At 42.1% G+C, this 13,044-nt stretch overlaps 1 protein-coding gene across 1 annotated transcript in view; it reads right to left on the bottom strand.

The window, feature by feature from the left end:
• The window catches only part of LOC142954842 (protein TMEPAI-like), a 35,148-nt gene extending 25,562 nt beyond the window's left edge, over nt 1–9,586 (bottom strand). The window contains exon 1 of the mRNA XM_076096119.1: nt 9,034–9,586. Coding sequence (XP_075952234.1) covers nt 9,034–9,130 — 97 coding nt within the window. The 5' untranslated portion in view covers nt 9,131–9,586. The remainder of the gene's footprint in view (nt 1–9,033) is intronic.
• Nucleotides 9,587–13,044: the final 3,458 nt, after the last annotated feature.

Here is a 13,044-nt window from a genome sequence, read left to right on the forward strand (position 1 = left end):
CAATGCATGGCATTTTTATTCTAGGACTAATTCACCATTTAGTCCATAAAATGTCAAAAAAATATGGTGAAAAACTGCCGTTCACAAGTTCCCAGAGACCAGGGTGAAGACGTTCCACTGTGAGCAGCGTTACATCATAGTTTTGCAGTAGCTTGGTTTTCCCTGTCAACATGAAAATGTGAGGCCGGTGTTTTTAAGAAGACTATCAGCTCCGTTTTGGGGCATGAAAAACACCGGCTTAGTGTCGACGAAAGGAGTGAAAAAGATGTGTTTTCAGATTTAACCAATCTTGGTGCGGATGCAATCTTGGCCACGGCTCAAGAAGAACAATCAGAACCACGGTGACGGCAACACACGACGTGATTGTGATAACATGATATGTGCTTTCAGCCCGAAAACCATTAAATAAAGTTGACTGATGTGTTTGTGTGTTGTTCTAGCCCGCTGCTCTGTCTAGACACACTACAGTGTGTGTGCGCGTGTGTGTGTGCGTACGTGTGTTTGTGATAGTCGGAGAGGACGGGGTTGTTGACGTTGAGGCGGAGCTTGGTGTTTATAATAAGAATTGCTTGTTCGTTGTGTCTGTGCATTTGAATAGTTGAATGTATAATGATCATTTTTAGTAATATAAACAGAGAGGCGGGACCGTCTGTGTGTGTGTGTGTGTGTGTGTGCGTGTGTGTGCGTGTTTGTGGATGCAAATGTTGTGGTCACAGCTGTTTCCTGCGGGCCAGAGGGCAAAGTGAGGCAGACGCAGTCCTCACTGCAAGTCTGTGTGTGTGTGAGGGTGCATGTGTGTGTGTGTGTGTGTGTGCGTGCGTAGGGGTCAAGCCCACGGTCATGAACGAGTATGTCATGTGTTGGGGGGGGTTTGCCGTCTATAGCGTCTCTTGTCTAGACTCAGGAGCGGACCAGCTGACTGAGTGACGTACACGTTACACACACACATATCTTCAAATATGTGTGTGTCACTGTGTCAGGAACGTGCCAGCATCACTCTCGTGACTCCAGCTCATCTGCACATCATAAGAAAATCATATTCTCTGCCACAATATGCAGCTACGCACAGCATTAATATGGAATGGATGTATATAAGATCAATAATTTAAACTCTACAATGCAGACATCATTTCATCAGGAACATTCTTTAACTTTAGACAATATTTTATCAAAGCAAATCTCTTTATTACCAGTGATTCATCCAGCAAAAAAAAGAAAGGTTCATATTTCCTAAACTAAGGTGTCAAAGATGCCTTGCCAAAAACGACATTTTACAAGATTACATTTGAACACATCATGATAAAGTTATACCTTTGCCAGATGCTCATTTTTACTGAATAGGGCTTGAACGCATCATAATAAAACTATTGTCTCTTATCGATGCAATCAATAAACACAGTGAGTTTGAAACATGCTGGTCACCTGAGGTGTGCTGAGTTGTTTTAACAAACACAATAATGAAGATGAGGCTTATTGAAAGCAATGAGCAGTAAAATATAGCGAAATAATTACCAAACAATACAGATAACCAGACGCACACTTCAGAATTCAGCCCCCACCGTTGTGACGATGCCCCCCCCCCCCCCCCTTCTCCTGACTTGACCCCTGACCTCTGCCCTCCCAGACACCCAGACGGCCTCACTTCACCCCCTCTCGCCGCAGATGCACACCAACGTTGGTTTCATATGCAAACTATCAGCCCGCATAAACACAACAAGCATTTGCATACATGCATCTGAATATCTAAATTAGTAATAGCGTCATAAATGTGAGCGTGGGCTGACTCACTCCTGCAGGCCTGTTTCTACAGGATGTCGTCATCAGGCCGGCGCATACAAACATTAAAATATATATGGATGTATTTTTTAAAGGGAGCATATTATCAAAAATACTCAAAGGTGTAACCAACAGCAGAACAACAAAGAAAGTGTGTTTAATTCTGCAACACAAACAGACAACTTCATTCCGTTAGAGATGAACTCACTACAGCACATTCTGGTTTGGACTAATTCATTTCCGACTACGGACATTTTGTCATTAGAAAGCCAACTGGCAGCTAACCCTGGCTCGGGCCGGTTCACGGTCACTTTCTTTAACACTCGGAGCTCTGCGATTGGCAGCTGACTAAAGAAAGCTTTGGGCCCAACAGTGACAAACGCAACTAGAAGGAAAAGAGTATTTTAGTCTCACAGACGCAGGTAGAATCAAGGTTTGCTGAAGCTGAAAACAGGTGATATGTTTGCTTGAAAAATAGCTTAAAATACAAATAAAAAAATCTTTTATTCATAACAGACAACTTGACATTTAATGATCTATTCCGCATTAGCCGGTGACACTAAGAAACTTTCAGGGTAAACCAGAGTAATCAACAAAAATGTTCATTTCAACATTTAGAAACTAGACAGTCCTACGCCAACGTCCCCTGGGCCAGACTAATTAATGAAAGACAAGATTGTCTTAGGCGATGTAAATAGACCACTATTGAAGTATTTAAAAGAACCAGACACACGTTGTTTTTTTCCTGCCTCGGACTAATTAATGAAGAAACAAGAGACAGTATTTTCCACATTGTCGCGTGACACTCTGTGCACATAGCAGGCAGACACTCACTGCCTTCATCTATAGTGCAGCCTCTCGGTCCTATAAGACGGTCTCTGTATGGATTTATTCACGCTGCGAGACAGATATACATGGCCGGCTCACTTCAGACTAATTAATGGGACGATATGGATTCAACAGACTACGAGGGCCTCAGCTGAACACTGTCTTGTATGCAGATTATATGCAGAGAGCACAGACGCGCACAAACACACACACACACACACACACACACACACACACACACACAACCCCCAAAGTGACGATGACCTTGACCCGTAGACGCAAACTGCTGCATGCATCTACATATATGCATACACCAGCAAGATGACTGTGTTTTTTGTGGTTCCTGTGTGTGTTGTTGTTGGCGTCTAGACCTAGAAACAATGAACAGCTGAGAGGTTGAATGTGAGGCATGAAGGAAGCAAAGAAGAAAGGAAGAGAGAAAGGAAGGAAGGAGATCAGCAAGGAGCTTAAAAAGGTGGTAGAAAGACATTAGAGACAGTACAGAGCTGCAAAGATGAAGGGCTTGTTCTGCATTCCCATTTAAAATGTCTCTTTTAATATTTTTTGTGCTTATTAACATAGAAAGACGGAACTTTGTTTCTGAGAAATCTGGTATTTTCCGTTGTCAGTTTGGCATTGTTGGCGGTTCTAAATACTACAAAACCCATGAGCCTGCGACACAAAACACGCCTCCATAGTTGCTGAATTAATTCAAAGTTGACCCCGATTTTAAAGCTGCTGTGAGAAACTGTAATTGTGTGTTGATTTTGTCGTCCCTGTGGACAAAAGCGGTAGTGTTTCTGAGCACCAGAGTCCCTTTAGAAAACCTCTCCTTTTAGTGCAGCAGGGTCTGTTAGCCTTGTAGGTCGTATAGATGCATCAGCATTCAACTACTGACGTGCTCTTGAGCAACTGCTCCACTGAGACCGTGGCTGGCTGTACTGGGCAGCTCCCAGTGTCATGCTGTGTATGAAACCGGCAAACTAAAAAATGTAGAACAGAATTCATTTTTTATATATATATATATATATATATATATATCATTTTTACAAATCCTCAACCGACTATCACAACATCACACACAGAGACAGGAAATGACTAGACAAACGCAGACTAACACACGCGTGCACGTACGTGCACAGAGTAGTGAGACAGCCAGACAGAGAGAGGTTTACATAATAAGTCTAGGACCGCCAGAACCGGCTCAATCATTTAATTTCCATGATTCACTGAGTGAGAGAGAGAGAAATAAAGAAAACCAATCAATGAGGACTAAAAGACAGAGACAGGAAACACAAACCGCCGGCCCTGTTTGAAGAACAGGAGAGGACTGAACTCTTGTTTCACGTCTTGTTTTTGGATTTGTTGAAACGTCTCTCCCTTCAGCACGGTGATGGAATGTAAATGCACTTATCTGTATTTAATAACAATCTTGAGCTACTTTACTTGAGTGTTTCCAATTCATGCTACTTTATACTTCTGCTTCACTGCATTCCGGAGGCAGATTGCAGATTAATACCAAAATATAATCAACTGATAAATGTTGTATTGTCATAGATTAAACTACCCAGCAGTAAATATTAAAATGATCCCCGCCTTTACCATCGACAACATTAAAGTAACGAATACGTTTGCGTCACTGCAATTCAGTAACACAACACATTATTCTGAGATGGGTCATTTCGTATAATGACTGCTTTTACTTTCTGTACTTTTAGTACATTTCGATGCTGCTGATTTTATATAAGTTATATTTCCCTTTTATTGTCAGCTGATCCGATCCGTGATTCAAAAGCATGACTATATTGGATCACTGATATTCATCTCTCAATAGATCCCAAACATTATACCAAAATAAACTGACAATACTGACAAAGAAAGAGCAGGATAAGAAACTAAACAGTCACAGTGTGTGCCTGAATTGATGTGTCTTCTTTCCATTGTTGTGTCACCTTGACAGCGCATTCAAATGGTGTAAAGGACAAACGTTGCATGCAGGTTGCCTCAGGATGTAGCGCTGCACCGCAGACATGCCGTCAAAAGTGGAACCGTATAATAAAAACAAAGATGCTGTTCTTGTTTCTCCCACCGATTAGCAGACATCATCTCTGTGTCACACGGGAGCTGCAGCTTGAACAGGACGTGTACGCTGATGCTTGTGACACATGACGATGACAGAATGACACATGATGGCAATCGCAAAGCCGGATCTCAGATGACAGAGGGACTTTTTTCTTTTTTTTCAAGCTAAAAATAAAGTAAATATGGTTGACTGTTGGTGCTTTAAAACACATTGGCCCTATTTAACATAAACTAGAGGTGACTGATGCGGTAAAGACATCAGCAACATTAGGACATGATCTCTGCCTAAGCTCGACAAAAGTTGTGTCACTTTATCACAATCACACCAAATTTCTCATGCAACCATGGCTCAAACTTAAGTATAGCTGTTTCCATTGGATGTGGTTTGGGTTGATAAAATACCTGAGAATACCTCGAGTAAGCCGGGAAATAAACGAAGACAATTTCAGAGCGAGAAGCAGACAGAAAGGTCTCAAATATGCGTTTGAAGGATGTATCCAGGCTGCCAACGTGCTCTGCTAATGTTAGCGCCACAGGTTTTAAGGTAGAATCGTAACGTTTTGAAAACATATGTCTCCTTCCAACCTCGTCAGGTAACGAGTATCACTATTACACACCGTTCCACCACGACGAGCTCCGAATCCACGACACCAACCTGAAAATACATTCAGGTTCTGTGTCCTGCTCATGGGCACAAGAGTTGGTTCGGGAATCAAACTTGTGACTTGACAGGAATGTGTGCCAACCGGAAAAAGATAAAAAAGCCCAGTCACAGCGTGTCCTCCCCGTCCCCACCACCGCACACTTCAGGAACACTCTGACTCTTTTCCTCAAATTCAATTATCAAAATAAATACCGCTACCCTCCAGCTGAACTCTCTCTCACTCACTCACTCACTCACACTCTCTCTCTCACACACACACACACACACACACACACACACACACACACACACACACACACACACACACACACACACACACACACACACACACACACACACACACACACACACACACACACACACACACACACACACACACACACACACACACACACACACACACACACACACACACACACACACACACACACACACACAAGCTTTGTTTAGAGGCAGTCTAGAACATTTATGTTGGCTACAGAGACAGACTGCGGAGGTGTCGGTGACTGACAGACATGTAGCAACAAATGTACAGCGAAACCAAGCTGCTGGTAGGAAATGATTCTTATGAACTGATGACTTCACCACACACACACACACACACACACGCACGGCTGGCCCGTGAGTAATGCTGATGTCATGTGCTTTGACTACGTCTGCCGCTCAGAACAGATGTGTTTTTTGCTTATGTGTGTGTTGCTCTTTAATGTCAGAGGGTGTAACAGGTATAAGCCTGCAGCGTCACAGATCCGGGTGAGGGGCGGGACAGACAGACGCACTACCGACGCTGTGACTCTGCAGCAGTTTGAGTCGTTCTACCGTTACCTGGCCTCCTTGTACGCTACGTGCAGAAATGTAACGCGATGTAGCGACGGTGTTCCTCTGTGACGTAGCGTGCTGCCCGGGACTAGTCCTAGAAGTATTTTAAAATGCTTTTAATCCAGCTGTTGCAGGTGCAAGGGAAGGCTTTTTTAATTTGAGCTGCCTCTACTAACATTAAAATATAACAGCCTCCTTATCCCCCATTTTATTTCATTTGTTTCTTCATGTTTATTGTTAATTTGATATCATATCAGGTGTCTGTTGTACAATGAGAACCTTTTCCACCCAGATATGGATCTATTTTTAGCATATTCTGAAGTAAAGAGCCAGGGAAACCCTGGCGTGTCTGCATGGTCCTTTGATCAACACATCTCAAGTGTATAACGTGGATTATCTTGTGTTATACTTTTCTTCCACTGTGTCTTTCATCTTCCCTGTCACACTCCACTGCATAATGTCCCGTACGGCTGGGCCGATGCCTTAAACGTAATCTTGCTTTTATACATAAACACGCCAAAGCATCATTAGTCTCAGCCTCACAACCCGGTTTCTGTATCAACTCCGACACAATCTTCAATCCGTGTTTCCTGCTTATTTTGCCGACATCTTGTTCCTTTTTTTCTGAAGTTTCGACAGATTTCTTTTTTCCCTCCCTTCTCTGTATCCGCAGTCCTCGCCCTCTCTCTCCTCCTTTGGTTTATCTGTTTCCCTCCGTCTCTCTTCCAGACTAAACATCATGTCTGCTCTCAGACAGAGGAATTGTGTGTGTCTGCCTGCATTCTTATCTTGTATTTCTGTTACATTTCTCTGCATTTCACTGAACGATTGCTACTACTACTGCTGCAACCATCAACATTCCACCTGTCTACATTCATGTGGACATACTTAAGTGTAAATTTGGTCAGTCGCGCACTTAGACTGGCAAGTCTTAGTCTTCAAATGCCATTTCAAGAGTAGCTGCATGGTAAAAAAAAAATGACTGACGACACCGGCATGAACCCTTGGCACACATGATTAGTGGAACACATTACTCATGGTTGTGTTCTCAGTGATCTTTGCTTCCAAATCTAAAACTGGAAAATCATAATAAGCCTGTCAAAATATCTCCGCAACCGTCCAACAAAATCAGTTTCTAAATAAACCTAAAAAGGCCTTTGAGTCATGCTTCTTGTTTATGTCTGTAACAAATTGTTTTTCACCAGGGATGTTGGAGAGACGGCTAGTCACGACATCATCATGACGCTCTTTTTTTTAAGCATCCGACCACAGCTGCGGTGAACTCGGTGCATGTTTCCTGTCTTCTATCGTGTCGAGTGAACTGAACTCACACATTGTAGTCTGGCTTTGTGAGGCTGAATGCTTGCTTCTATTCCATTATAGGTACTTTCAAAAATTACATTAATAATATCTTTATCGTTTGTTGGATTCATTGATGAATTGCTTGGTACATAATTCGACATTTTATGTACCATTTTGTGACATAACACTCTAAAACCTAAACATTTTCAGTTTAGACGAATAGTTAAAAACAGGCCTAGTAGTTAAAAGGTTAATGAATCTATGACTATTATGATTAGTATTCCTGCAGGCTTCATGGTGTCGATCGGACAAAACAAGACATTTAAGTTCAACACATTGAACTGGGTGAACTGGGATACATTTTGTTGACCATTTTCTGACACATGCATGTCTTGTCCACAGTTAAAATCTTGCCAGATTTCAGCTCTGACGCTGTCTGAGTCAGCCCTGCTGGTGACCTCGGCTGGACGCACACGCACACACGCACACTCGCGCACACACGCACACACACACACACACACACACACACCTTTCAGCATGAGGACTGTCCCCAGTGGGAGTAGAACCACTAACCCACGTAGGTTAGTGCCTTGATTCACCCCCCAAAAAACACACTCATATATAAACATACTGGACACACACACACACACACATAAACAGGGATTTCCCGGATACGACCACACACATGAACACGAGCGCGCACACACACACGCGCGCGCACGCAGGCAGACGGCTAGACAGACGTCTGGCTTTGCTTTGCTCGGATGACGAAGCGGCGACAAAAACTTCCAACTCCCACCCGAACAAACCCACCTTCTCCTGCACCGTACAGAGCTCAATATCCTCTACGTCAACTTCCTGGTGGTTTGAATACATTTAACGGTTGTATTCTTTTTTTTTTTTACCGTTGAAAACCCACCGAAAGGACTGTGTTTTGTTTCTTAAATGAAGCAAGCTAAACGTTGAGATCTGAAGCAGACTCCGCCAGCGGTTCTGGGAAAAGAATCACACTCAGTCTGTCAAAACTTATAGCTTTCACAGCGAGCAAAAGTGCTTTCATAAAAAAAGCCTGAAAATGATGTTTATTAAACAAAACAGGAGGTTTATTCACTCCGGCTCTGCGGAAGAGATGGGACGCTTTTGCGGTTTTGGTTCAAGTTCTAAATGAAAGCCTTATTAATCAGCAATGGTTTGAACAGGAACAGAGAAACTCAAACTTACAGACAATAACTAGCATGCAATAGATTCAAAATGACAGTGAGGTAAAAAAATAAATAAAAAAGCCAGACATTATCAGTGCAACACAACCCAGCATCACATGACCACTATCACTCCAGACACACTATGAAATGTAGCCAATTTCCCTCCTTTCTGTAGACAACGTTACTTGTGAGAAGGTGTGACTTAAATCCGAGCCGATGAAAGCAGCCGCTGATTTATTAATCACACGTACCGGGTCTGTAGCTTTCGCAGTCTCGGTTGTTTCTTTTTTAAATGTAGCGACAGACAGAAGTCAGTGATTCAGAACATTTAAAAAGTAAATGAAATGTCAAGTTACTTACTGATTTCCATGCTCTGGAGGGAGGTGAAGCGCTTGCAGTTACAAGTACAGGAGACATTGGCGGAGGTGGAGTTTAAAACACCCATCAAGTTCAACATTTAAAGGCTCCTAAAACCAGACATTAATACTCCAGACGAGGAAGACTCTAGGGGGGGGGGGGGGGGGGGGTGTAAAGGTTGAAGATTAGAGAAAGCGATCGGAAGAAGGAGAGGAGTCCAAAAAACACACGCTCGCACCAAACTCCCCCCAAAAAATCCTCCCTTTTTTCGCTTTTCTCTCCAGCCTCCTCTCCTTCCTCTCCGATCCGTCCTCCTGTCTCGGTTCTCTCCTCCTCCTCCGAAATCTCTCTATCTCTCTATCTATCGGCGTACCGTTGAAGTGTGTCGGTACAGCCGTTAAATGGAGCTTCAACGTTAACGCTAACTAGTTTAAATGTCCGGTTTCGTCCGTTAGAAATCAGGGTTCAATGGTTCCGTGTTTTCAGCCGAGTAACCGGCGACTAAACTGCGAACGGACGTCTGTCTGGTTCTCTCTCTCTTTCTCCCTCACCCCCTTCTCGCTCTCTCTTTCTCGCTGTCTCAGGGGATTTCTCAGTGACTCTCTCTCTCTCTCTCTCTGTCTCTCTCTCTCTCTCTCTCTCTCTCTCTCGATGACTCTGTCTGTCTGTCTGTCTCTCATATCCAATTTTCACTAGCTTTTTATTTGGTACATCGCCACAGTCCTGCTAAACCACAGAGAGGAGAGAGGAGGAAACAGCAGATAAAAGAAAACCCACGATGAGAAGTCAAGTCACTTTTATTCAGCCCCCAGAGTAGGACTACTAACAATCTGGAAAAATGTACTAGACCCTGACCATGAAACTTCTCTTATGGCAAGACAACAAATATTTGACAGTTTTGCATGTACACATTCAAGAAAGTACATTCCTACTGCTGAGAGCTTTATGTACAGCAGATATTAATTTACAGATTTGGGCACAAGCATTGCTAATGTGTGCTCTTGAATAAATCATTTGTGCACAACAATGACTAATATGCTTTTGAATTAACAAAGTCAATGCTTGCAGGCTTTTAGAAATGTCTAATTTGTGCTCACACATTATTAAATTGTTGCCTACATAAACGTCTAATTCATGCTCTCTACTTACTGGTGCTCTAGAATCAATACGCCTTAAACACAAATGATAACTATACGAATTATCCCAACATGCACACATTTCTAATTCACTCCCTGCACACTAATTACTTCAGTTGTGCTCTCAAAACAGTCAAGATTTTAAACATGTATTTATGACTCATCACTTTGTCAAAAATAAAAATCTCACTGCAGCTCACGGTCCACTTGCTAGCCTTTTTCCAGAGCTTTCAACCGATGCCAAAGGGATCAACATGGGTTACAACCAAGCCCCCTGTGACAGCGTAGTGGACACACTGGGTATTGCAACTTCCCGGGATTATCGCACCGTGACCCAAAAAATCATGAATTACATACACAATCATTGGAAAAGGAGCGGCTGTAAAAGGGTTAATACAATTAGTGTGAAAATCTGACTGTCACAAACCCCCCAAATGGCATTTATTATTATTATTATAATTGAATCCATTCACGTGTGCCGGGATCCAAAAGGAAGTCAACAAATATGCTCTGTTCTCGACACCTATAGTCCCGCCCTACTGTGCTGTGATTGGCTAGTACTACTGTGCTGTGATTGGACAGTTCTCGTTGCCTCGACTGTTTGGCTCATTTTCTGTAACCAGTGTAGCATGAAATCATGATGGTAGTAAGCTAGCTAGCTAACTAGCAAGACACTTAACCCCAACATTGCTCCTGTAGCTGTGCCTACGAAGAATAGAATCTGAATTGCAAGTCGCTTTGGATAATTGCGTCTGCTAAAATGACTGTAATGTAAAAATTACTGTAATGTTGTAGGAAAGATAATCTGCCAAGCACACTCGTACTAGCCAATCACAGCACAGTAGGGCGGGACTAGGCGGATCACTCTTAACGAAAAAAACAAACACTTTTCAACATCAAAACTTGGTTGACCAGGCAAAATATAAATGATCAGTATCTATAACAAAATCATTTTAACTCTGTGTCCACTTACTAGCTTTTTGTCAGCAGCATCTTGTGGTCTTCATCGGCAAACACCTTTTAATTTAATTTCCTATCGCTACAAGAACGTGATATTAATTTGCATGAATAACTAATTGGTTTACACAGATTATTAAGAGTTTGCAAGAAATCCTTAATTTAAAGAACAGAATTTGTTAAAATAATATGATATTGTCCCAAAAGGATTACACTCGACGAACATTAAAAAGTCAACTTGCTCACGCTACACATAACGTCTACTTTCATTTTTGTCTGATGCTGTTGCCAGTAAAGCACTGCAGCTGTTTCAGAGTCAGCTGTGTATGAAAGTTGGCTAAACTATATTGATTTGGACAACTTTTAAAAAGCTATGCGTTGGCCTTCAGTGGCAAGTAATTCAACACTCTCTGCAGCAGCCTCACAATGAAAACTTTCCCCTGGAAGCTTGTTGCTTTATTCACCCTTATTTTGTGGCCGTCGCTGATAGAAGGCCAAATATGGGTGGAATGAACTTCAGTATAGCTTCAAGTCTTGGGACAAAACACAAAACACAGCATATTCTATATTGTTAATATGTTGCCAAAATATAAGCCCCCCCCCAAAGTGATTAATGGTGACAACGATTTTTGAAGTTCCAGTATGTCTAGTATTGAAGGAGAACACTGCAGACGGCAACGGCTAAACTGGCTGCAATGTAATCGTTCGGGGCAACTCCTCACCGTCAATGTCCCCTAAAAGTGCTTCTTTTTGACACTGACAGGCTCAGATTGTTAGAGTATCAGAGAATATTGTAGAAAGAACCCTACAGAGAAATGCAACTTATTCTTTACCTTTCGCGTTCTGTTTGTTATTGTGTGATTAGTTGCCGATGAGTGAGTGAGTGAGTTGTCAGTTTGTTGCGTTGGACTTACGAAAGCGTAGCTTCGTGTTATCTGAAAACGTTCAATGTCGTGGCTGAATATTTAGCTGATTTCAACTATTGATGCAACTCTCAGAGTGAAAGAGAGAGACCGGATCAAGAGAAAGCCAAATAAAAACGTTGTCAGCGACAGAAACAAGCACTTTCAGTGAACATACATTGACGGTAAGGAGTTGCCCTAAGCGATTACATTGCAGCCTGTTAAGTGGCTGCCGTCTGCAGCTTTCTCCTTCAATACAGGACCAATTTCCAAAAATTATTGTCCAGGTTAAAAAATATCGAAGTTACCCTTTAAGAACTTAGTCGAAAGATTTTACAACAGTGTATTCAGATATGGAACTTTAGAAATATTTATAAACCCAGAAGTGCTATAAAAGCTAACTCCACATATTGAATTTTAGTGTGTGTGTGTGTGTGTGTGTGTATCTGTGTGTGTGTGTAAGCTCTCGACTAAGTGTGTGTGCAGGGGATCGAAAGAGCCAGACGCCATTACGTCACCGCCATGATTGACAGGCCCCAGGGACCAATGGGGCGAGACTGTAACAGCATGTCTCATCTGAGTCAACTTTCTAATTAGGTCTGCTTGAGTTTATAGTTGCATGTTAAAGTGGTTTTATTGCCCAGCTGGACCCACCAAAGCCCTAATCTTGTAGAGAGAGAAAATAATATGCAACCCAAACCCAGTGTGTACAGAAAATAAAACACACAAAAATATATACTTTTGCAGCAAAAGTGTGACAGTCTGTTTTCCATCTATTTATGCCATGTTATTCACTCCTGCAGTTTTTCGAACTGAAACTTTTGTTGGTAGATGTAATTATGACATGAAAGAAATTACAAAATCATTTTCAGTATTTTGTACCTAAAACAAACAGGGCACTGTTTCTAGTGTTTCATCGGGGCACTGTTTCAACATTGTTGATTTTGAATGTCTGAAAAATATCCAGAAAATGTGTGGAATGTGTCCTGAAAGTATCCAGAAGATTTGTGGAAAAATGT

Source organism: Anarhichas minor, unplaced genomic scaffold, assembly GCF_050575085.1.
Source record: "Anarhichas minor isolate MPS153535 unplaced genomic scaffold, ASM5057508v1 ptg000021l, whole genome shotgun sequence".
Taxonomy (NCBI): Eukaryota; Metazoa; Chordata; class Actinopteri; order Perciformes; family Anarhichadidae; genus Anarhichas; species Anarhichas minor.